The sequence below is a fragment of the Colletotrichum jinshuiense genome, chromosome 2 (assembly GCF_051148585.1).
Source record: "Colletotrichum jinshuiense chromosome 2, complete sequence".
Taxonomy (NCBI): domain Eukaryota; kingdom Fungi; phylum Ascomycota; class Sordariomycetes; order Glomerellales; family Glomerellaceae; genus Colletotrichum; species Colletotrichum jinshuiense.
Window position 1 is genome coordinate 2,915,894 of NC_139309.1, and position 20,428 is coordinate 2,936,321.

The 20,428-nt window shown below is 56.7% G+C and overlaps 5 protein-coding genes across 5 annotated transcripts; 3 read left to right on the plus strand and 2 right to left on the minus strand.

Moving 5' to 3' along the window:
- Positions 1 to 1,579: 1,579 nt before the first annotated feature.
- EsH8_II_000797 (trafficking protein particle complex subunit 13) lies at positions 1,580 to 2,653 on the plus strand (the record flags this gene model as incomplete). The annotated part of the gene is made up of 2 exons (XM_083264095.1): positions 1,580 to 1,650; positions 1,750 to 2,653. 2 exons carry the CDS (start codon positions 1,580 to 1,582, stop codon positions 2,651 to 2,653), a joined length of 975 nt encoding a protein of 324 aa, XP_083121417.1.
- Positions 2,654 to 9,301: 6,648 nt separating this feature from the next.
- On the plus strand, positions 9,302 to 12,863 carry EsH8_II_000798 (AEX-3 domain-containing protein; the record flags this gene model as incomplete). Its single annotated transcript, XM_083264096.1, has 3 exons — positions 9,302 to 9,995; positions 10,059 to 12,365; positions 12,427 to 12,863. The coding sequence occupies 3 exons, from the start codon at positions 9,302 to 9,304 to the stop codon at positions 12,861 to 12,863; spliced, it is 3,438 nt and encodes a 1,145-aa protein (XP_083121418.1).
- Positions 12,864 to 14,054: 1,191 nt separating this feature from the next.
- Positions 14,055 to 15,330, minus strand: EsH8_II_000799 (alpha-soluble NSF attachment protein SEC17; the record flags this gene model as incomplete). Its single annotated transcript, XM_083264097.1, has 4 exons — positions 14,055 to 14,469; positions 14,593 to 14,899; positions 15,039 to 15,162; positions 15,298 to 15,330. The coding sequence occupies 4 exons, from the start codon at positions 15,328 to 15,330 to the stop codon at positions 14,055 to 14,057; spliced, it is 879 nt and encodes a 292-aa protein (XP_083121419.1).
- A 637-nt stretch (positions 15,331 to 15,967) lies between these two features.
- On the plus strand, positions 15,968 to 16,555 carry EsH8_II_000800 (uncharacterized protein; the record flags this gene model as incomplete). The annotated part of the gene is made up of 1 exon (XM_083264098.1): positions 15,968 to 16,555. One exon carries the CDS (start codon positions 15,968 to 15,970, stop codon positions 16,553 to 16,555), a length of 588 nt encoding a protein of 195 aa, XP_083121420.1.
- Positions 16,556 to 16,789: 234 nt separating this feature from the next.
- Positions 16,790 to 19,416, minus strand: EsH8_II_000801 (uncharacterized protein; the record flags this gene model as incomplete). Its single annotated transcript, XM_083264099.1, has 3 exons — positions 16,790 to 17,505; positions 17,558 to 18,409; positions 18,495 to 19,416. 3 exons carry the CDS (start codon positions 19,414 to 19,416, stop codon positions 16,790 to 16,792), a joined length of 2,490 nt encoding a protein of 829 aa, XP_083121421.1.
- Positions 19,417 to 20,428: the final 1,012 nt, after the last annotated feature.

The following is a 20,428-nucleotide window of genomic DNA, read 5'->3' on the forward strand; positions in this document are numbered from 1 at the left end:
GATATAGTAATGTGAAGATACTTGATGCGTCCTATGGGCTACAATTTTCTCCCCGTGCTCTGGCTGCGACGCCTTGTGGCTACGAGTCTGAGACAGGGCCGGCCGCAATACGTGGAAGTCTCTGCGGGACTTGAGCTTTACAGGCTAGGTGCTCTGGGGGAGTTGCTGAATGCGCAGCCAGATTTCTTCGTCCATGGAAGAGTTTGGCGAGACGAAGAGAAAAATTACTTGTCTCAAACCGCCCTTCCAGTGCCCAATTTCCTCAATTGGATGGTGCACCGCTGCCGGAGAAGGATGAGGGTAGAAAGCGGCAGCAGAGAGCGGCGGCAGAAAGTGGCGGCAGCATCGTTGAGTAAGTTTGTATCACCACCCGCCCGTACCGAACCATGTGGTCCCTGATATTTGGGACTCGTGGAGAACCTCTGCGACCTCGCTCAGCTGTGGCGACTTCTATTCCCGTAGCTCTTTTCGAAAGGGAGAAGGGGAAAAAACAGTTGAATGATGATTGATATCTAAGTTCATAATGTTCGCTAGCTTTAAAAGGGCGGATAAAAAGACATCTCGATGTCCACCTTTGCTGAACGGGGGGGGGGCTCTATAAATTACAAACAATCCGGCGCAGTCGGTTACTCCAGACCGAAATATTGTTTCCGGAGCAGCGAGACATAGCCAGGCCAAGATATCAAATGTGTGTAGGGGACGCTGCAAGTCGCTGCTGGAGATACCTCGCACCGGGCTGCAGCCTGAACATCGTGCATAGCAACCCTGTCCGGAAACGTGAGATAAGGTTATATTGCGCCGCACCCGTTGTCACTGTCCCATTCCTCCGCCTTGAACCTTAAAGTGTGTTTTCACGACAATCTGAAGGGGGACACGGGGAAGCGGAGGCGGATGGTGTTACACGTCAAATCGTAGCATTAGGCGCTGGTGGTACAACACAGCGAGGACCATAGTATAAAGGAACTTTCATTGCAAGCATGCCTGCCTCGCCAGTTGTGAATGATTTTTCAGAGAGCTACATCAGAGGGATCCTTCCGTGGGGTCATATGTTCTAGACTCGGGATAGCCGTAACTCTCTCTATGTATGTTATGTCGAAAAAGTTCAACAGTCCAAGTGCAGATGCGACGGACCCGAAGATCTGCGAAGCTGTCTAGCAAGATACCAAGTTGAATATGCATGGCTGGGGACGAGTACAACGCACAGCGCGGCACCGGTAGTTGTGAGCGGAGGTCGAAGTCGGAGTGCACTCCGGCCACAGTGCGGCGCCAACATACACACCGCTCTGGACCGGACCCCGAGCGGGCAGGCCATGCGGGGAAGCCTCCGCCGCGCGCCCCGGGCCCGTTCACAATTAGGGGTTCCCTTATCGATAACGGCCGGGCTCCACCACAGCTAAACTCCATCGTCATTTCGTCCCACCAGCAGCCAGCACCCCTTCTCATCTCCAATTACGTCCGTAACCTTTCGTCGCCCGTCCTCCGCCGTCCCGACGATAGCTCGAATTCCACATACACGCTCCATTGGCCTTCGACCGTCCCTGGGGGACCGAGACACACACATACACAAGCACACACGACAATGAGCCACCAACGGTACCCCTCGCACGACCCCCTCAAGGAGCCTCACTCCGTCTCCCTAAAAGTCCTCAGGTAGCAAACCCACCCGCCCCGTCCATCGCGTAGACCGTGTGCCGCCCGTAGCCTCGTAGCAAGCTTCCCCCTCCCCTTCTAACCCGAATCGTCGACTAGGCTCTCCCGCCCGTCGCTCGTGGTCCAGCACCCGATCCGCCCGCCCCTGACACCGTCCAACCTCCCCGCGGACCCCGCCCCGGCGTCCCTCGCCTACGACACCGCCGCCTCCACGAACCCGGCCCCCTTCCTCCTCTCCCCGATCCTCAACCTGCCCCTGAGCTTCGGCTCCGCCTACGTCGGCGAGGTCTTCAGCTGCACCCTCTGCGCGAACCACGATGCCCCCGACCCCGCCGCCGCCCCCGGGGGAGGCGCGAAGCGCAGGACCATCCGCGACGTGCGCATCGAGGCCGAGATGAAGACCCCCGGCGCGAACTCTGTCCAGCGGCTCGAGCTGTCGCCCCAGGACGGCGACGACGCCAAGGGGACGGACCTGGACGCCGGCGAGACGCTGCAGCGCATCGTCAACTTCGACCTCAAGGAGGAGGGCAATCACGTGCTCGCCGTGACGGTGAGCTACTACGAGGCGACGGAGACGTCGGGCAAGACGCGCACGTTCCGCAAGCTGTACCAGTTCATCTGCAAGTCGTCGCTCATCGTGCGCACAAAGATCGGCCCGCTGGCGCCGTCGGCCGCGCACGGGGGCCGCCGGTGGGTCCTGGAGGCGCAGCTGGAGAACTGCTCCGAGGACGTGGTGCAGCTGGAGAAGGTGGTGCTGGACCTCGAGGGCGGGCTGGGGTACACGGATTGCAACTGGGAGGCGGCCGATGGCGCGCGGCCGGTGCTTCACCCGGGGGAGGTGGAGCAGGTGTGCTTCGTGGTGGAGGAGGACGAGGGGTCCAAGGCCGTGCCCGGCGAGGACGGCAGGATCATGTTCGGCGTGCTGGGCATTGGGTGGAGGGGGGAGATGGGCAACAGGGGCTTTCTTTCCACCGGGAAGCTGGGTACGCGGCACGTAGATTGACGTGGCTCCGCGGGAAATCACTTTGGCGTCTACAGCTGAGAAGTTTGGGGGTTTTTATTTTTAAAAGAGGTTAGCGAGGGGCACTTCTGGAGCCGATGGTATATTCAACGTCAGTCAAGGCACGACGCCGAGGGGGATTTGGAAGGGGGCCAGGGCGCGCCGCCGGAGTTAACTCCGGTAGGGAAACACTTGGAGCCATGCCCGAGCAGGTGAATATCGACCTAGCAGCGGCTTGCTTAACCCGCACGGCTGAGTCCTGGCCGAGCGCGCCGGATGGCGAGTAGGGCGCGGGCCGATGGCTCGCGCGTAATGAGGCTACAAGTGAAGGGGAAACGCCTTGAAAGAAAGTAAGGGTCGGTGCTCGGGTGCAACTGCCAGTATTCAGTGTGTAGCAGATGTGATACCTACTCGAGAGGCCCCGGGAGACTTGGTGTAGGCAGACGGTCTAGTCTGTCCCCTCTTTCAAATTTAAAGACAGAGTCGAGGCGCGTAGTCCCTCCCCTTTTTGCGCTCGGATGCGCCACTAAATCTGCACCAAAAATTGTCATGTCAGAATAAGCACTGCTGAACATCTGGGGGACATTTCCAACGGTGGCTGGGCGTGACAGCGCCGGATCTCAGCCATTTCATCTCAGATCGCACAAACTTTAATGGGCGCCCTGAGACTACCGAAGATCGATGTCTTGGCCCCGTGCCGTGGCAGCCCCTGGGATCGTCTCTCAGCATTTCGGTTATTCTACGAACAGAAAGGGGGTTCGCGGAGGCAACGACCGTTATAGCACGTTATAGTATTGTCCACCTCTTTCTGCTGTCCAAGTTGCAGTGTAGACTCCCCAGTATTCAAAGTGACGTCCCTGGCCATGCAGTGTACAGATCGGCAGTGACTGGCACAATGCTTGGTTGCTCTGCTTTTGTCATGCCTTGCTGTGCCTTGCGTCCGTCCGAGACAGGAAACCGGGTCCTGTGGGACAGACGGCTTCACTGCATTTGAGTGTTTCCCCCCCTGGTATGCACCAGGCCGTTGTTCTGGATTGATTGCGGTAGCATTGGGCAGAATGCACAAAAACAAAATTATTGGGAAAAAGAAACAAAACCATCTCTTTCAGGCAGCTTGCAGGTAAAGTAATTGGGAGAGACGCCGTTGGGCTTCAATACTCCATCCCGCGGCGGGCTTGCAGGGAATAAAGGCAAGACGACCGGCTTTGCGGAGGCATTACGATCTTGGTGTTAGTCGCGAACAACCGTGCTTGCCTCCTGGATCTTGGCCATGGATTTAAGATGTTAGCGTCCACGCTTGAGGCCACTCGGGCCAGATGATGCGGAACCAGCCCATCTTTGCAATGGTATGAGCAGAACGGCGACGTCAAAAATAAGCGCAAACATCCGGTAGGAGGCAAGAGGAGCATATGATAGCTGAGTGATAAATATATATAAAAACAGTGTCGGCGAGCATGGCAAGCTGGACGCTGGCCACGACACATTATAGTGTTCTTGTACATGGTATATTCGACAAGTCCGGATGATCCAACCCCGGCGAGATGATGAGTGGCTATCGCGGGTGTCAGGGGTCAAACGAGGTAGACAAGACGAGAAGTGCCAACTAGCAGACTCTAATACCCCATAAAGCGCCTAGCGCATGGGTTGAGTCGGCACGTAGGCAAGATCTGAAACAAAGGTCTCTCCAGGCCGTTTGCCTGGCTGCAGAATAGGAGTCTGCAGTGGCTAAACCTTCCCGTTGAGCCATCCGCAATCCTGTGCCCCCCGAGGAAGCTGTGATAATACAAGAGTGCCCGAAAATATGTGCTCGGCTACGATGCGGGTCTTTAGAGGAAAGGAACCCTTTACTGCAGTGCATTCTAGGTTCAAGGGTTGAGTAAATGACGACTCATTCATGGAAAATATGTCAAGTGGTGGCATGGGGTTCCTAGACACGACAAATGCGCCGGGGGCTGTGGCGGGCATCTGCCGGCGTTGGTATTTGCTTTTGGCGCCCATGAGGAGTAGCCCGCGATGGGCTCTTGAGGGATATGGCCAGTGAGGACCGGGCATCACCCACAGACACTTGAAGCTGTGCGCCGATCCTTGTCCATCACGTTCGATATGTCGGGTCCACGATCGGTCATGGGCCGTGATGTCAGGCGTAGTGTACCAAGAATGGGATGATCTTTTCTTCTGTGCGCCAAAAGAGGCCGAGTTTGGGAGGCTTTATGAGCCATGTCGCAAAGCTGATCCCTTTTAGTGGGATCGCCGTGCTGCGAAGTTACCAAGTCCCATTCTGGCAGCGGCTGAGAGGCCAGGGGGGCGATTGTGTTGATTGTCAAGAATATCTGGTTTGCGAGGGGAAACGGCGACAGCCAATTCAGGGAGGCTCGGCTCAGGCAGGTTACCGTTGACGACTGTTTTGAAACAGGCGAATGCACGCCAAGGCAAACCCTCGCATTGGAGGCATGCTAGTCAACAAGCAGGTACGCAACGAGGATATTCTTTTCTTTTCTTTGATAGATGCCGCGTCAAGGCAAAGTGCATCAGGCGGGCGAGGTGTTCTCTGTAGCAAGCGGTGGGATGCAGATTGCAGACCGCCTTGGCTGCTTGCTTTGGCATGGCTGGTCTGGCCCATTCGTATTCGTCGGAGTATGGGAGAGGCCTTGCCCTGCTGCAGGCAACCCCATGGGTTGTAGGAGCCGTGAGAATTTATCCACAGAGGGGGAGGGTGTGAAGCAAAAGCCCGCAACCCCTGAGCAGGATGCGTGGCTAGCTAGCTAACTTGGGACTGACTGACTGGGTTGTTGAGACTATTGCATCCGTCCTGGCCGTGATGCCGGACGAACAGGTAACAGGTTGTAGTTGACGAGTGTTTGGCTTTGTTTGCCCAGTCTAGCGATGGAGCATCCTTTGGGAACTATTATTGTAGAGTATTCTCGTGAAGAATGGTTGTGAGTCGTCATGGGGCACCTGGCCCGCTGACAGGGAGACTGAGCACTGGCAGTAAACACCCAGCGGGTGACGAGTGACGACGATACGACAGTGTCAGGACGACATCCATGGATTATAGTAGATGAGATACGGCGGGTTGGTGGGGCGATCCACCAGACGAGCGAGGTCTCGTCCAAGGGACGTCTTTGGTGGCTTTTGCTCCGAGGGAATTTGCATCTGGCAGATTCTCTCATGCTAGCTGGATGGGCAATACAATATGGGGTTAGGGTGTTGGAGCAGGACATCGGCACCTCGGGACAAGAGAATGTCAGTTCCGCCCCGGCCGGGTTGAGCCCTGGGGCACTGGTTACCAGTGTTGTTTGTCTCCAGTGTATGCGTACCCCGTATGGTCGATCTCAGCTGGAGAGACAGCGGGCTCTGCAGATGAAAATTCTTTCCGCGATTTCATGTGGTTTGTAAGGAGATGCACGTCTGCAGCAGGAGTGGCCAGGAGTATCCGTATGAAGCAAACGCAGACCGGGATCTGTTCCTCGTGGGTGACATGCTTCTCAGACCAAGGACTGCAGTGTAGTGCAATGTAGCGTAGTGTGTGTAGCGTACGCGCACGTGCGTCTCATGAGGGAGAGGCGTAGTGTAGGGGACCGGCGTGTCTGCAGAATGGGTGCAGTCCAGTTGGGTTGCTTTGCAGTTGCCGTTGCATTGGACAGGACCTTCATCCCGGACAGCATGGAAGGCTAGCGCTGGGCGCCTCACAACTCAGATTCCCCCCCCTCACTGGAGCATGTCCCTCCCGTTGGGATGTTGGCATGCGGGATGCTGACTGGCTGGGGCGGGAAGACAAGTTACACGACGCTGGGCCTCTGGCGGTAGCAGCGTACACGCACTAAAAAGCAAGTGAGGGGAGAGCGATTTACCTTGAGGGGATATTCCGTGATGACATGGGGAGCTGAAAAGAAGAATGCCCGGAGGAAGAGCAGCGTGTGGATGCTGGAGGAGGAGAAAGAGGTGGATGTGGACCGTCATAGTGGACCGTGGTCGCGAGAAAGACACGAAAGGGTCTGGTGGGTGGGGAGAACCAGAGTGGCAGCCACTGTGGGCGAGGGAGGGCGACAATGGGCTCGTTGTGGAACAGTGGAACCAACGACGACGGCCGTAAGTTGATCGACGAGCCAATGCCTGCGACGGTGTTAGTGGTCCAGGAGAAGTCCAGGGCCCTGATTATCGTCGCCCGTACTACTAGTGTACTATAGAGTAAGGGTTCGGGTGCTATGTAGCGCGGTCTCCCGGGTTGCTATACTAGGCTCTTTCTTCGCTGGAACGCTAGTTCAGGGGTGTGGCTTTGCCTCTTGCACGCTTCGGCAGCACGATCCTAGTGTAAGCGCCGTTTGGGAGACAAAAGGAGAGAGACGATAGGTACTCCAAGGAAACCAATCAGGTGCGGGGGAGGGGATGGAGGCCGAGAATGCCGTTGGAAAGAGCCAAGAGGAAAGGCACGGACTATTCATGAATGCAATGGCATTCAACTTGGGGGGGATATGGGATATGGGCAGTGGGGAAGAACGTCCAGCCGGATGGGAGACGCAAGACACGGCAACGGCAACCGAGAGACATTCTTCGATGGGGTCTCACTGCATATGTCATTGCTTCTTCAATCATATGAGATCCCCATATCCCCCCCATCTTGAAGAAGAAAGTAGAATAAGCCTGGTATGAAACACGTCAGTTATCCGTCAACCTGGTTCAACAACGCCCCAAGGGAGGAATGCGGCGGACACACACACACACACACCTGTTGACCCAGTCTCATCTCAGCAAGACCACTCAGAGACACTCGGCGTGCGTGGCTCGAAGGCGAAGGGGTTTGTCTTCCTTTCAGCGCAGGCTTTGAGCAGGCTCTAGGACACCCTTCAAGGCAAAGTAAAATAGTAAAGCATTAGAGCGTCTCTACGGGGTGGGATGGCCGACGGTGCAGATTTGCTGTCTCACATAAAAAAACACAGCCTTACGACAAGGCAAGGAAAGACGGACGGAAAGGGACAGGGTCTCTCTATCACGTAGCAACAGAAGTTGATTTGTCGTGCTTTGATTCATAGCAGAAATGACATCTGCCCTCCCCTCTTCCCAGTCGACCTCCCATGGAAAGGCCTAATCGACCCTCTCATCGGGCCAAGAGTTTGTTGTGATCTCTCCCCTGTATCCGTACGGAAACCACACACTACTTTTGGTGCTTGCCGCTAGGTAGGTGCATTGCAACCCCCCTGGTTGGGGCCTGCCTGCATCCCACTCCTGCGTACTCCGTACTCCGTGCTCACTCCTCTTCCTCAGTGACCATCCATCCCGCAGTTGTATACTAGCACCCCCCGGCCTAATTATCCACTGGCTTTCCCTGGCCACTGTAACTGACAACTGCTATTCAGCTGCGCAGCCCGCCCGCCCGCCGCCCCCGGTCCGGTTCCCACTCCCCCCCACACCACCACCACCCCCCCGCCGCAAACCACACACCACCTCCTTCCTCCACGCATGGCGAATGAAGGCGCCTGAGGCTTGCCCTCTTTTACTCTCGCGTTGGGCCCGATCACCATCTTAGCTTCCCATTCTGTCCCAAACCGTCCCATGCGGTTGTTGTTCGTTGCCCGTTGCGCTCGCTGCCTGCGGCCTCTGCCTGCGGCCTTACCTACACAGTGAAGGGCAAAACGAACGACGCGACCAGATGAAGAATAGAAAACCTGTCGGCGCGTGGCTTCTTGGTACCTGGCCTGTTTACCTTCGTCTCCTTCGCATTTCCTCACCGTCCAGCGACCTTGCACGGTCGTCTGCCGCCAGCAAACCTTCTTCTTGTTGTACTTTCTTTTTTTGGAGGCTCTGCGTCTGTTCTTCTGTCACGACCGAAAAAACGAACGCGAGAAAAAAAAGTCTAGGCCGAGGAAGAAATAGTCTCTCCCCATTCTGGCTGGCCGTTGTTATCTCTGTCCGACCGACCAACCTAAACTTGGACCATCTGATCTGAGCGAGCCTGGTTCTTGGCCCGCACCCGACTTGGCTGACTGACGCCTCTCGATACTCGTCAACTTTCATTTTCACTTCCACCCTTTATCCCCACGTCCAACTTCCATTCTTCACTCCTTTGGCGGCTTCCTCTTCTTGTTGTTGATTCACTTCTTCGACCCTGGCCCAACCCTCATCTTCGACAGCTTCTTCATCCCGCTGCCTCGCTTCGCCTCGACTTGGTTTACGCGACGCTTCCACCCCTCTTTGATCCGATTCGATCATTTACCTCCGGCTTCCCTGCCTATCTGCTCCTTTCGCTCCGCTGCTGGGCGCTGTCGCTGTCGCTGGCCGAAGAACCGTCGCATTTTTCCCTGGTTCGTGCGTTCACCGCCTTCTGTCCCCCCCTCTCTTCTCCAGTCCGGGATGGAGTCCTTGACACAGGGAGTCCATAGCTAAACGACCCCGTTCCCTACAGCCATCGCCTGAGACTTTTCCCTAGAAACCTTCCAGATCCTGGCACCCCTGCCCTGCCCGCCCACCCTACGACAAAGTACCACCCCAGTCCTGACTGACCAGTCAACGACCCAAAGGACCCCGAGACCCTCTCGCGATTAAAAGCCCGGGCCAACCCCGTGCGAAGCAACGAGACGTTGGGAAAAAATATCCTCGCTGGCCAGACATATTGCCCAATCGCCAACCCGGCTGGTCACCAGCAAGTGACATGTCATGGACAGCTCCTCGACGCCGCTCGCCGACTACTTCTGGATCGCCGGCGTAGAGTCCATCTCCTACCATGACTCTACCCCGCAGCTCCCCTCCAACCTCGAGTCCACCATCGCCGAGGACAGCGAACTTGAGGAGAGCGATTGCGATCTGAATGCCACCCCGAGCAAGCGCGTCGCTCGCCATTCGAGGCAGAACTCGGGCGGCCGCACCTCCAACGGGCGCTTCTCCATCAACACCTTGGACGAAGTTGACGGGAATACACGAAGCAACCGGAGCAGCGCCACCATTCGCCCCTCCCAGGCCAACCAGATTAGCGGCACCAGCAGCCCTCAAGGCCTCAATATCTTCAATGGTCTGCATGGCCTCAACGGCGATGGGCCCTTTGTCGAGGGCTTCGACTTCGACAAGGCCCTGCTCAAGTTCGCCGCCGAACGGGAGAACTTCCTCGAGGACCTGTCCTTCACTGCCGGTGCCAAAACACAAGCCCGGCCTCCCATGGTAAACCCGAGAGCCGAGCGCATCAAGGCCGAAGAGGGCGACATGAGCGGTCGGAGAAGCCCCTTGCGCAGCATCGAGAGGAGCATCAAGGGGAGCATCCGCCGGAAGATGAGTTTCAGAGACATGAACAGCATGCGCAAGCAACCCACCACTCCCAGAGCAGGCACGCCAGGAGCCGGTACGATCCCCCGCCAAGGTCCATCCTCCTCTATCGTGCAATCTCCAAGTTCTTTCCGCCCAACTAACACGCTGGCTCCAGCTTCGATTAGGACCTCTAAACGCTTGAGCAACTACAACTCCGTCATCCCTCCCCCGGAGCCCCTGAATACAGATCCAGACATGCATCCTCTCAGGCGACGTTTCGAGCCCGTACTGCTGGACAGGTATCCTGCCAAGGACGCGACAGACGAGATCAGCCGCCGTGGGAAGTTTCCGGATTACGTCCCCATGTTTGCCTTCCCGAACGACATCCAGATCGTATCTTCGGACGACAGGCCCCGATCCACCTGGCATGGCTTCACAATGACTTCGGATGACAACTCCAAGATATACGGCATCACCATTATTGTCTGGACCGCCTTGACTTCCGAAGTCGCAGACGAGGTAGAGCAGCGATGCGAGCAATGGCGGCAGAGCCACATGTCCAACGAAGAGCGGGAGTTGGCGGCGAGCCTTGGTGTGCGACTTGCAGCCGAGCGCGCCCACCTTTCTCAGCTGCTCGCAAAGCTCCCCACAATCCCCTCCGGGTCCTCTGCTCGTGACAATCTAGATGACCAAATCAGCTCTGTAGAGGAAAAGATCACTCTCATGACAGAAATGTTGAGACCACTGCGCCATGGTGCCGCATCTAAGATCGACGGCCTGACCGCTGGCGAGAGCGGTTTGTGGGCCCCCAGAGCCTACGGCATCCTGGGAAGAGATGTCACAAGAATGACGTTCTGGAAGGAGTGGTTGCGGGCCATTGTCGTACCCATGACGGACGGCGCCGTTCTGCGAGTCCCACCCAGCTCCCCGAAGGTTGGCCGTTGGCAACCCCTCGAGCGATATGTCGTCAACCTCTGCACCGAGGCTTTCAGCCCGCTGAGTTCCAAGACGCAGGTTGAGCTGGGCGTGCGAGAACTGCGGCTGTACTGCCGAAAGGAGGCCATCAACGAGATCCCGGGGGCGAGAACCATTGACATATACGCCCTGTTCCGGTGCCTATCCATGGAGAATATTGTGGCCCTGTTCGAGTACGCCATGTCGGAGTCGCGAATCATCTTCATATCCTCCCATACTGGTATGCTTCACCTGGCATGTCACGCGCTGGTCAACTTGCTGTATCCCCTTAAGTGGGCGAGCATCTTCATTCCTGTGCTTCCGGCGCGTTTGCTCTCGGCGCTGGAGGCACCTTGCCCCTACATCGTCGGCATTGAGCGACGATACGAAAAGATCGAGCTGCCAGAGGACGACTACGTGCTGGTCGACCTGGACATGGACACAATCGACGCTACTGCCCAGCCTGTCCGTCTGCCACGACAGCACCGCCGCAAGCTCATCTCTTTGCTTCATGTCGCAGCTCCGCATCATATTCGGTACGGGGTGACGACGGGACCTCCCCCGTATGCGATGGAGTCGTTCCCGTACGATGCCTTCTCCGTCGAGAACGAAACGCTGTACAACCCCAACGTTGCCTCGAGCTCCCTGGGCAAGTGGGTCACCCAAAACTCATCGTCGTTTGGGGAGCCCGATGCGCAAAACACGGTGCGACCACCAATCTTCAATGCTTTCTTGCATTCGAAGGGCGACCACGGCAGGTCGGACCGGCCCGGCACCAGCAAGTCCGGTAAAACCAGCCCCAACTCTTCCGTTTCCCCGGTGTCAATGAGCTTCCCGCCGATGCCGACAACGCCGGTGTCACGAAGTGACTCTGGCTTCGCCCAGACCCTCAGGGAGAAGAAGTCTGGTCACTTTGACGAAAAGTCCCGCCGCAGTTCGTCCTTCGGTGTGGATAAGCACCCGCCACTTCATCGGCCAAGCTTGCCTTTCCTAAACGGACATGCTGCGAGCATGTCGGTATCTTCCATCTCTGTTGATTCTCAATCTTCCTACGGAGGGTATACGCCGGGATATGCGCCATCCACGTATGCGCAGTCTACACTGGCAGCATCCACCATCATGCCGAACATGCTCATTCAACCCGTACGGAACACAGACACAATGGTTTGGGTCGAAGGCCACTGCTTCAACTGGATTCCCCACGACATGTCATCGATTTGCTCGGTCTGTGACGACAAGTCCGAGGGAGACGGCATCTACAAGTGTTCCCACTGCAACAGCTGCGCCCACAACCGCTGTCTTGGACAGGTCTCGGTGGTATGCAGCGAAGCGTTCCACCCGGACCGGGTGCGGGCAGCCTTCGTTCGATGCCTAGCCAGCTTGCTGTACACTTATAGGAAGCATCTTGGCCGTCCCACCCGAGAGCAAAAGAGTAATGGCCAGCTCTATTCATTTGACATGAACGGTTTTGTGAAGAGCCTTCCGTATGATCAACAAGAGTACGCGACGATGATGAGGGAAACTCAAGGTATGGCCCACCAACCCCCCCTATTTCCTTCACTTCCATGTATATGCTAACATGCAACCAGCGTTCAACGAATTCATTCACGAGCGGGAGACTCACTCAGCGACGCACTCTTCGGTCCGTCTCTTTGACGAGATCATCATGGCGAAGAAGGCGCGAGGACGCCCGGGACTCAGCGTGGGACTATCTCGTCTCTCGACCATCCGCATGTCACACGGTGCTTCGAGCAACGCTTCCGGCTTTGCGGCCCCGTCGAAGCTCAAGATACCCACGTACCTGGGCGACACCTCTGATCACATGTGGCGAACGGCTTCGGTACCTGTCCCCAGCGCCAAGTTCCCCGGCGAGTATCGATCAGTCGTCAGCCGGACTCCCACCAAGCTGGACCCCAGTCTCATGAAAGAGCCTCGGGCGATCCAAGGTGTACCTCGGGCAGAGCAACGGACCCGCGGCCTTATAAGGAAGCAGGTTCCGAGCATGGTGGGCAGCCCACCGTCTTAGATGGCAACGATGATGCCTATCGGCGAAACGCCGGCCATGATTCGACGACCATTTTATCTTCTGCTTCCGGAACTGTACGATAAGGAGACTATATGTTTAATAAACGACCGGAGGCAGAATTGTACAAAACAAAACGGCATAGGGGAGGGAGTCTGGGGACAAAAGAGGCCAGGGGGTCTCCTTAGAAGCTGTCCTTTTTATTTTCCAGTTGCGAAGAGGAACTTGGATTCCAAAGCCATTTCCGGATAATTGCATTGTTGTTGAGCAGGAAATGCAAACTAGCAAGCAAGCAGGTAGAAAGAGCATTGGCGAGGTGGAAGGCATTGTCTTTTTATTTATTTTGCAAGGTGAACAACGTAGGCTATATGTAGCCGTGACACGGTTGGCTTGTTTTTCTTTTCTGCGTAAGATTAGATAAATCAAGACGAAGAGGAAACGGTGAATACAATAGACCCCAGGTCTGTTGACATTTAATGTGACATCGGCTGTAGCACATTGGCCTCCTCCCTCTTCTTGCGAACTGTCTTGTGGACTCTAAGCCTACTGGTAGGTAGTATAGAACCCATTCGATCGACGTCTTTTCATGACTGGGAGAACCCAGGGGGGGGAGGGGAATCTCTCATCTAAAGTGCGTTTGTTCATTTGGATGTCGGTTTCTATTCAAGCGAGAGAGAGAGAGAGAGAGAGAGAGAGAAAGGAAAGAAAACCACGATGTACGCCGGTTCTTCCCATGGAGGCGGCGGTCCTAGTCTGCTACTGTATGAGACGAGATGCCAGACACACATAGGAGTGAGCGAGCGCCCAGTGATCCCGGAGGAAACCCAAGGGCCCCTTCTCCCCCATGTGTGAAACACTCATAAAAACACAAGCACACAAACACACGCACGCATACACACATATACCATGAGGTGCTCCCCCTAATAGGGGGAAGGGGTGGATGGCAGGTCCCGTCCCCCTCACGCGCACACGCGCTCGTCTCACAGTCCATGATTTCCATTGCCAAGGAGGAGATAAAACCAAAGCCTCTAAACAAAACTGGGAGTAGGGTTTCTTGGGAGACCTATTCTTCTCATATTTCATCCATTCTCTCCACACACGCGCGCGCACAAGCATAGACAGTCTCTCTGCCTCTCATCCGCAAAAGGACAGGGTTTCAAAAATAAAAAATAAAATGTATATAAAATAGGGACTTTAGGCAAACTCGTCCTCGGGCTCTTCGATGGCATTCTTGACCCTCACGAGCAGCGTTGTCTTCCACTTGTCGAGCTTGCTGACCTGGTCGTACTGGAACAGCTTGTCGGTGAACTCCTCCTGGTTGCCGCCCTCGACGGCCGTGAGGAGGTCGTTGAGGAGCATGGCCTCGCGCTGCTGGGCGAACCCGGGGTCCATGTCGGTGTACTTTTCGAGGGCGCGGCGGGCGGCGACCATGTCGCCCGTCGCGAGGTGGCAGATGCCGGCTCTCAGGAAGTAGTCCTTGACCGAGTACTTCATGAGGTTGTTGTTGATGGAGGCCGAGGCGACCTTTTCGTAGTTCTCGATGGCCTTGTAGTAGTCGCCCTCGAGGGACGCTACGTCGGCGACCTTGAGCCACAGCTTGTTGGCGAGACTGTTTGATCATCGCGCTGTTAGCCGTCTGTGTTCTTGTTGCCTACCCCTCGCACACTTTGGGGGGAACAGAAAGCGAATACGCGAAGATTGAAGGAGTAAGAGAAGGGGGGGAGGAACATACGCAGCAGCGTTATCGCCCTCATACCACCCCGCGGCGGCCTCGTAGCTCTCGAGCGCGCGCTTCGAGTCGCCGATCTCCGTCTCGAACAGCTCGCCCAGCGCCTCCTTGTGACCCGCCGCGCGGCGGAAGTTGCCCTTGGAGCAGTACTGGTTGACAGCGACGTCGAGGCAGCGCACCGCGGCCTCCGGGTCATCCTTGCGGTAGGCCTTGAAGGCGTCGACGAGGGTGTTCGCAGCATCGTCGGGCTCCTTGAGGTTGTTGGTCTGTACTTGGGCAGCCTTCTCAAAGGCCTGGCCTGCTTCACGGCCTGTGACGGGGTAAGGTTGCCCCACTGGTCAGTCTTTTGCTACCCGACGTCTTTGGTGACGGAGGATGGAGGAGTGCTGGGAGTGTTGGAGGAGGGGTATGGTGGCGGATCTGGGCCGTGACGGGAAGGGGGAACTGACTGAGCTTCTGCATCTTGAAGGCGTTGGCGGCCTGGATGTACAGGTCGGCGGCATTCTGGTACTTGTCCTCTCGTCCGCCGAAGAAGCTGAAGCCGCCGCCGGCGCTCGCGAGCGTCTTGTCTGCCTGCGCGATTCTGAACGTCAGCAACCCGATCCCTACAGACACTCATAGACAAGGCTGTCCATCCCGGGCGAGGCCCCCCATCCACCAAAGGCGAAGGGTGGCGCCACGGCGGCATGGACTCCATCAGCAACGCACCTTCTGCAGCAGAGCGCGAGGATCCTGAGCCATGGTTTCGGAATTAAACAGTCACTCGGTACTGCGGATTATGGGTTCGTTCGATGATCGGAGGGGAAGGGGTGGGTTCAGAATCAAGTATTCGTCTTTGCTTAGTCGCGGGGGCGTCCTGAGGTTTATGAAGTGTCGGGAATGAGGACAGGTCGCGAGTTGTAAGAGCGTCGTGCGTGGTGTTGCGCGTTTGGCATCAGCGTTCGAAAGTGTAGCAGCAACCACCTGCAGGCGAACCACCCACTTCGGCCGTTTGGGCTTCGCTCTCTGAGTCGGCAGCGGAGCCAGCGAGCTATGACGCGGGGTGTCCTGTGGCTTAGCGGACCCCCGTGGCTTGCGAATCCCGGGCTGAGTGAGGTTCCAGTGTCCTTTGGTGGGGGGCCGCCTCCTGGGAGCACTATCTGCGGGTGGGCGGGAGTGGTATCCCGGCACCATGATTCGCCAGCGTTTGCTCCGATACTCATTCTGCCGTCCATCGAAAGAAACCAGGGTTCAAGCTCCAAAATAATTGTCCAGAGGCTGAAGCTACCAACTTCAACCTTAACGATACCCTTGACCTTGCGACTGCAGCTCTCAATCGACGATCAGCTCCATCCAAAAAGCCTTACGCAAACACGACTTCCGAGCCAAATACCCAGCTATGCGACCCGCAATGGGCCCCCTCTGCCGGCGCTGCAGCGCTCTCCTCTGCCAGCAGCGCGCATTCACGTCCTCCGTCAGCCGCCTCTCCTCGAGCTCGAAATCCGCTGCAACCCTCCTCTCAAAACCGACATGGTCCGTCGCATCTCTCCTGCCGCCCTCCCCGGCCTCCGGCGCCGCGGAAGCGCCAACAGAAGAACCCATCACCCGCTCCAAACTCCATCACCTCCTCCGTCTATCCGCCCTTCCACTCCCGGAATCTGAGGCAGAGGAGTCCGCGATGCTGCGCACCCTGCACTCGCAGCTCCATTTTGTGCGCGACGTACAGAGTGTTGACACAACCGGCGTCGAACCTCTGCGGTCATTGCGCGACGAAACAACCGAGGGCGTGGCAGAGACGACGATTGGACTACAGGAGCTACAAGATGCGTTGGCCAAAGAAATCCGCTTCGGCCACAAGCAACGACCGAAGCGGGTACGTGGAACAAAGGTTGACACAGCGGGCATTGAAGATTGGGATCCTCTCGGGACGGCATCCAGGAAGGCCGGGAAGTACTTTGTCGTTCAGAGCAAAAGGGAGGAGTCATGATACCCACAGCAGTTAGAATACCCGGTGAGAGAACCCGTCGATGGACAAGCTTGTTTCGTTATTCGTTACTCGTTTTGTTACAACTGTGTTTGCCAATCTTATCTGTAATATGGCTAATCCTGTTGCAAGTCCTCGTCTGTCCATTGCGCACGCCGTTTGTCTCGTCCAATAACCATAACCTCTCTCTAATGATATCTCTCTACCGATCATCCCAGCTAAGATGCTCTCCGTAGCCTAATCTTGGATCTTCATCTTGCTCATTCTCGATTCAAGCTTGGTATCGTTCTTGTACTTGACCTCCTCTCGGATTTTCTCGGCTTCCTTGTCCATGTCGACATTGGCCGGCTTCTCGCTCTTGTCGCGGCCGTACTTCTCGTCCATGAGGCCAAGAACCTGCTCATCCCTCTGGATCTGCGCGTGATCGAGATCCTCCCAGCCGATGTTCTTGAGGATGGTTCCGATCATGTACTGGTATCTCAGGTGGCCGCTAACCATGTTGCTCACGTCGTAATTCTCTACGCCGTCGGCGCCCTGAATCGGTTGCAATCCTGCCACGCCGAACTGGAGGTTGGACGTGCGGTACAGGAAGCCTAGGATGTAGTCATTCTCCGAGTAGACATTGACAAGTCTGCCGGCAACGACACTCTTCAACGCCAGCCAGACGCGGCTCTCAGACGGGGCCGGGGTGCCGATCATGACTACCGACTCAATCAGACCGAACTGGCGACGTTCAGCAAGCACCATCAGGCAGGTGTAGATGGCTCGGGCAGCCAGACTGTAGCCAATCAAGCTGACAGGACGATCACCCTGAACCTTGCGGCTGATGGCTTCGGCCAAGATCATGCCAACCTTCTCGGCTCGGACCATGCCCACGCTCCAGGGGTTGTCGATGACCTTGCTGACCTTGAGCAGGCCGATGGGCCACATGGCTGACATGAGACTGGCAAAAACTGAAGGGAGTCAGTATACGTGGTTTTTCACCTCGGGAGACGAGAGACCTACTAGTCCGTGTGATGATCTCCTTCTTGGCAACACCCCAGGCGGTACTCTTGATGACAGTCTCGAGCGAGTTGCCCATATTCATGAGGTTGGCAACCTCCCATCTGACGGCGTACACCTCGCCTTGGTGGCCGATGCACCGCCAGGGGTTTACCACGTCCTCCTTCTGGGTCAGCCAGCCACTGAGCGCGAGGACGACTCGCAAACGTCGGTCCTTGGGAGCGATTCCCTTGGCGTCGCGGTACTCATCTCTCATCTCGCCGTGCAGGGGCAGCAACGCAAAGTCCGCAACGTCTCTGGCATACTGATCCATCATCTTGGATGTCTGTCGAGCGCCATAAATGCCGAACAGGCTCCCGACAACGACACCGCTCTGGGCAAGGGTTCCGAGAAGACCCGCTGCCGCCGTAGTACCGAGACCAACACCGCCCATGACTGTACCGATGCCAGCAGCAACCAAGGGGGCGGCTAGACCTCCGGTGACACCAATGATAGCGGCACCGGCAGCGCCAGCGAGGCCAACCTTCCAGCGTCTGGATGTCTTGTTCTCTGCGACCTTTTGTTCGACGACCTCGTCGGCGTTGACTTCCTGGACAGTCTTGCCAAGACCTCGGGCAACTCGAACCTCGTCCTCTTGAAACGTGCGAAGGGACAGGTGAAGTGACGAAGTCAAGTTGAGCATAAAGACGCGGGAGAAAGCAGTGTACTGCTCCAAAGACAGCAATAGCAAGAGGGCGGTGTGAAGCAACAGCTTGCGCCGCTCGATGGGAAGGGAAGTCAGCGTCGTGGAAGTTGGGGGAAATCGTTGCATCAGCCAGGGGTCAGCCTCAGATGGTCGGCGGGCAGTCGGTGAGCCTAGACAGGTAAGCAAAGCTGCAAGCAATCCGACGGATATTGTCATGGATATTGGCCTCTTTGCAAGGGCCTAATAATGACTTACCTCCTGTTTTGACGCTGAGAGGGCCGCCTCTGCCACCACGTCCGCGCTGAGTGCCACGGCCCCCCTGAGGCGCACCACGATCGCCGCGACCGCCGCGTGTTCCACGACCACCACGGCCCCCACGGCCGGCAGAGGCATCGGGGTCGTTGACCGAGATGTCCTTGGCACGCGTCAGGACGTTGCCCTGCCACTTCTTGAAGACGACGAGACACTCCTTCTTGAGCTCCTGGAGCTGGGGCGTCATTGCCTCCTTCTCCTCCTTCTCGACAATCCCGTGGGCCTTGTCATACAACTTTCCGGTACTCTGCTGGTTCGAAGATGCCGAAGAGGGTCCGGCGGCCTCCTTGTTAACATTGCTCCGCGATTGAGAGGCGGCGGGGTTGTTGCCAGTTTTATTCTTCGCCAGGGAGAGTGACAGCCACGAGTGCTGGGGGTCCTCGGTTGTGGCAGGGGTGATGGGAGGGGAGTGGAAGATGTTGCTGAGCTGGTCTTTCATATTCTCCAAGACGTTGCCGACCAGGTTGATGAGCTCGTTCTTCTCCTCGAGGGTGAGGACGCCAGTCAGGTCCGTCTGGGTACGACGGCGCTGGCCGTGAGGGCGTCTCGAACCACCCATGGTGTCGTCGTCTGGATCTCGTTCCCAGTTGCCGTCTTCTTCTTCTTCGAAGGAGCAGATAGATGATGTGTCCAAGTTCTCCTCGTCAGAGTAAGTGTAGTTGTACTGGTCCTCGTCGTTGTCTGAGCAAGTGTTGATGTTATGGCCAGAGTCAGGGGGAGGTTGAGAGCTGGCTGGAGAGGCATCCGTGTTTGTACTCCGTGGGTGATTGTGCGGTGGTACGTTGGGTGCTGCCTCCTGCGCAACCGACGCCTGCTCCGCGGCAGGTGCTGCCGGGGAAGGTGAGGAGGGGCGCGCAGTTTCCATTACGGGCAATTTCTCGAGGGCGGGCTACCAATCGCGGGAAGGAGGAAGGCACGGTGACTACAAGGTGAACAGTTACAATGTACAACTGGCTATTATTGGGTTTGGCGCCACAGGCAGCGGTGAATGTGTCGGTCTGCCCGAGTGCTGCTTTCCTGTGCCTGTACCTGTGTCTATACGCGAAGAAACAGAAGGTGAAGCAAACACCACACGGGAAGCGCGTGTGAGGGACATGAGCTCTGTTTGTAGTCCCGGGAAGCTGCGACTAGACCTCACCCCTGACGTCAGCTGTCAGGTCGCACTCAGTGATGCACCACCGCATCACTGCAGGGTCACAGACGCTCTGGACGCTGTTTCCGGGGTATGGAGCGATCTTATCGATAAACCTGACCCTGCAGAGGGGCGTGCTTGGGCCGTCTGATTGGCAGCTACCGCCTGTAACGTCTCCAGTGCCCTCCCGCTGCCGCCCCCAAGCCTCACCCTCGCGGATGCTTGCAGGCGCGCTAATGCAAGGATTTTCGGCCCTCTTCTGGAAGCTCCAGAGCTCACCGTGGGGTTTCGAAGAGAGCAGCTCAGACCCAGTCAACCGGTTGTGTCCCGTTCCGTTTGGCATCGCCCCGTTGGTCCGCCATCAACTCTATTTTTGTCTACAGCGGCGCAAACTTCGGACAGGTCGTGATCAGGTCGACTGTTATGTCATCTGGTTGGTATTGTGATGCACCATGTGCCTGTTCTTTGGACCAAGTGAGACATGTCTAAGCTTTTGAGCGCTCCATGACATATTCTTCGCCATCACCACATGTTACCTTTACGGACTAAAGACTGAGCAGGATTTCACTCGTCCATCTCCAATTTCCTGGAATAGACGTCTGCGCGATCAAACTAACACAGTATGTGTCCGGGAAGTAGGGCTGAACAACCGTTGTCATTCTGTATTCCCAACCTAAAAAGCCAGAGTTAGGGTTGGCTTGCCTGTCTCAAAGCTTAGACACCACGGCCGCTCACGACAAAGACT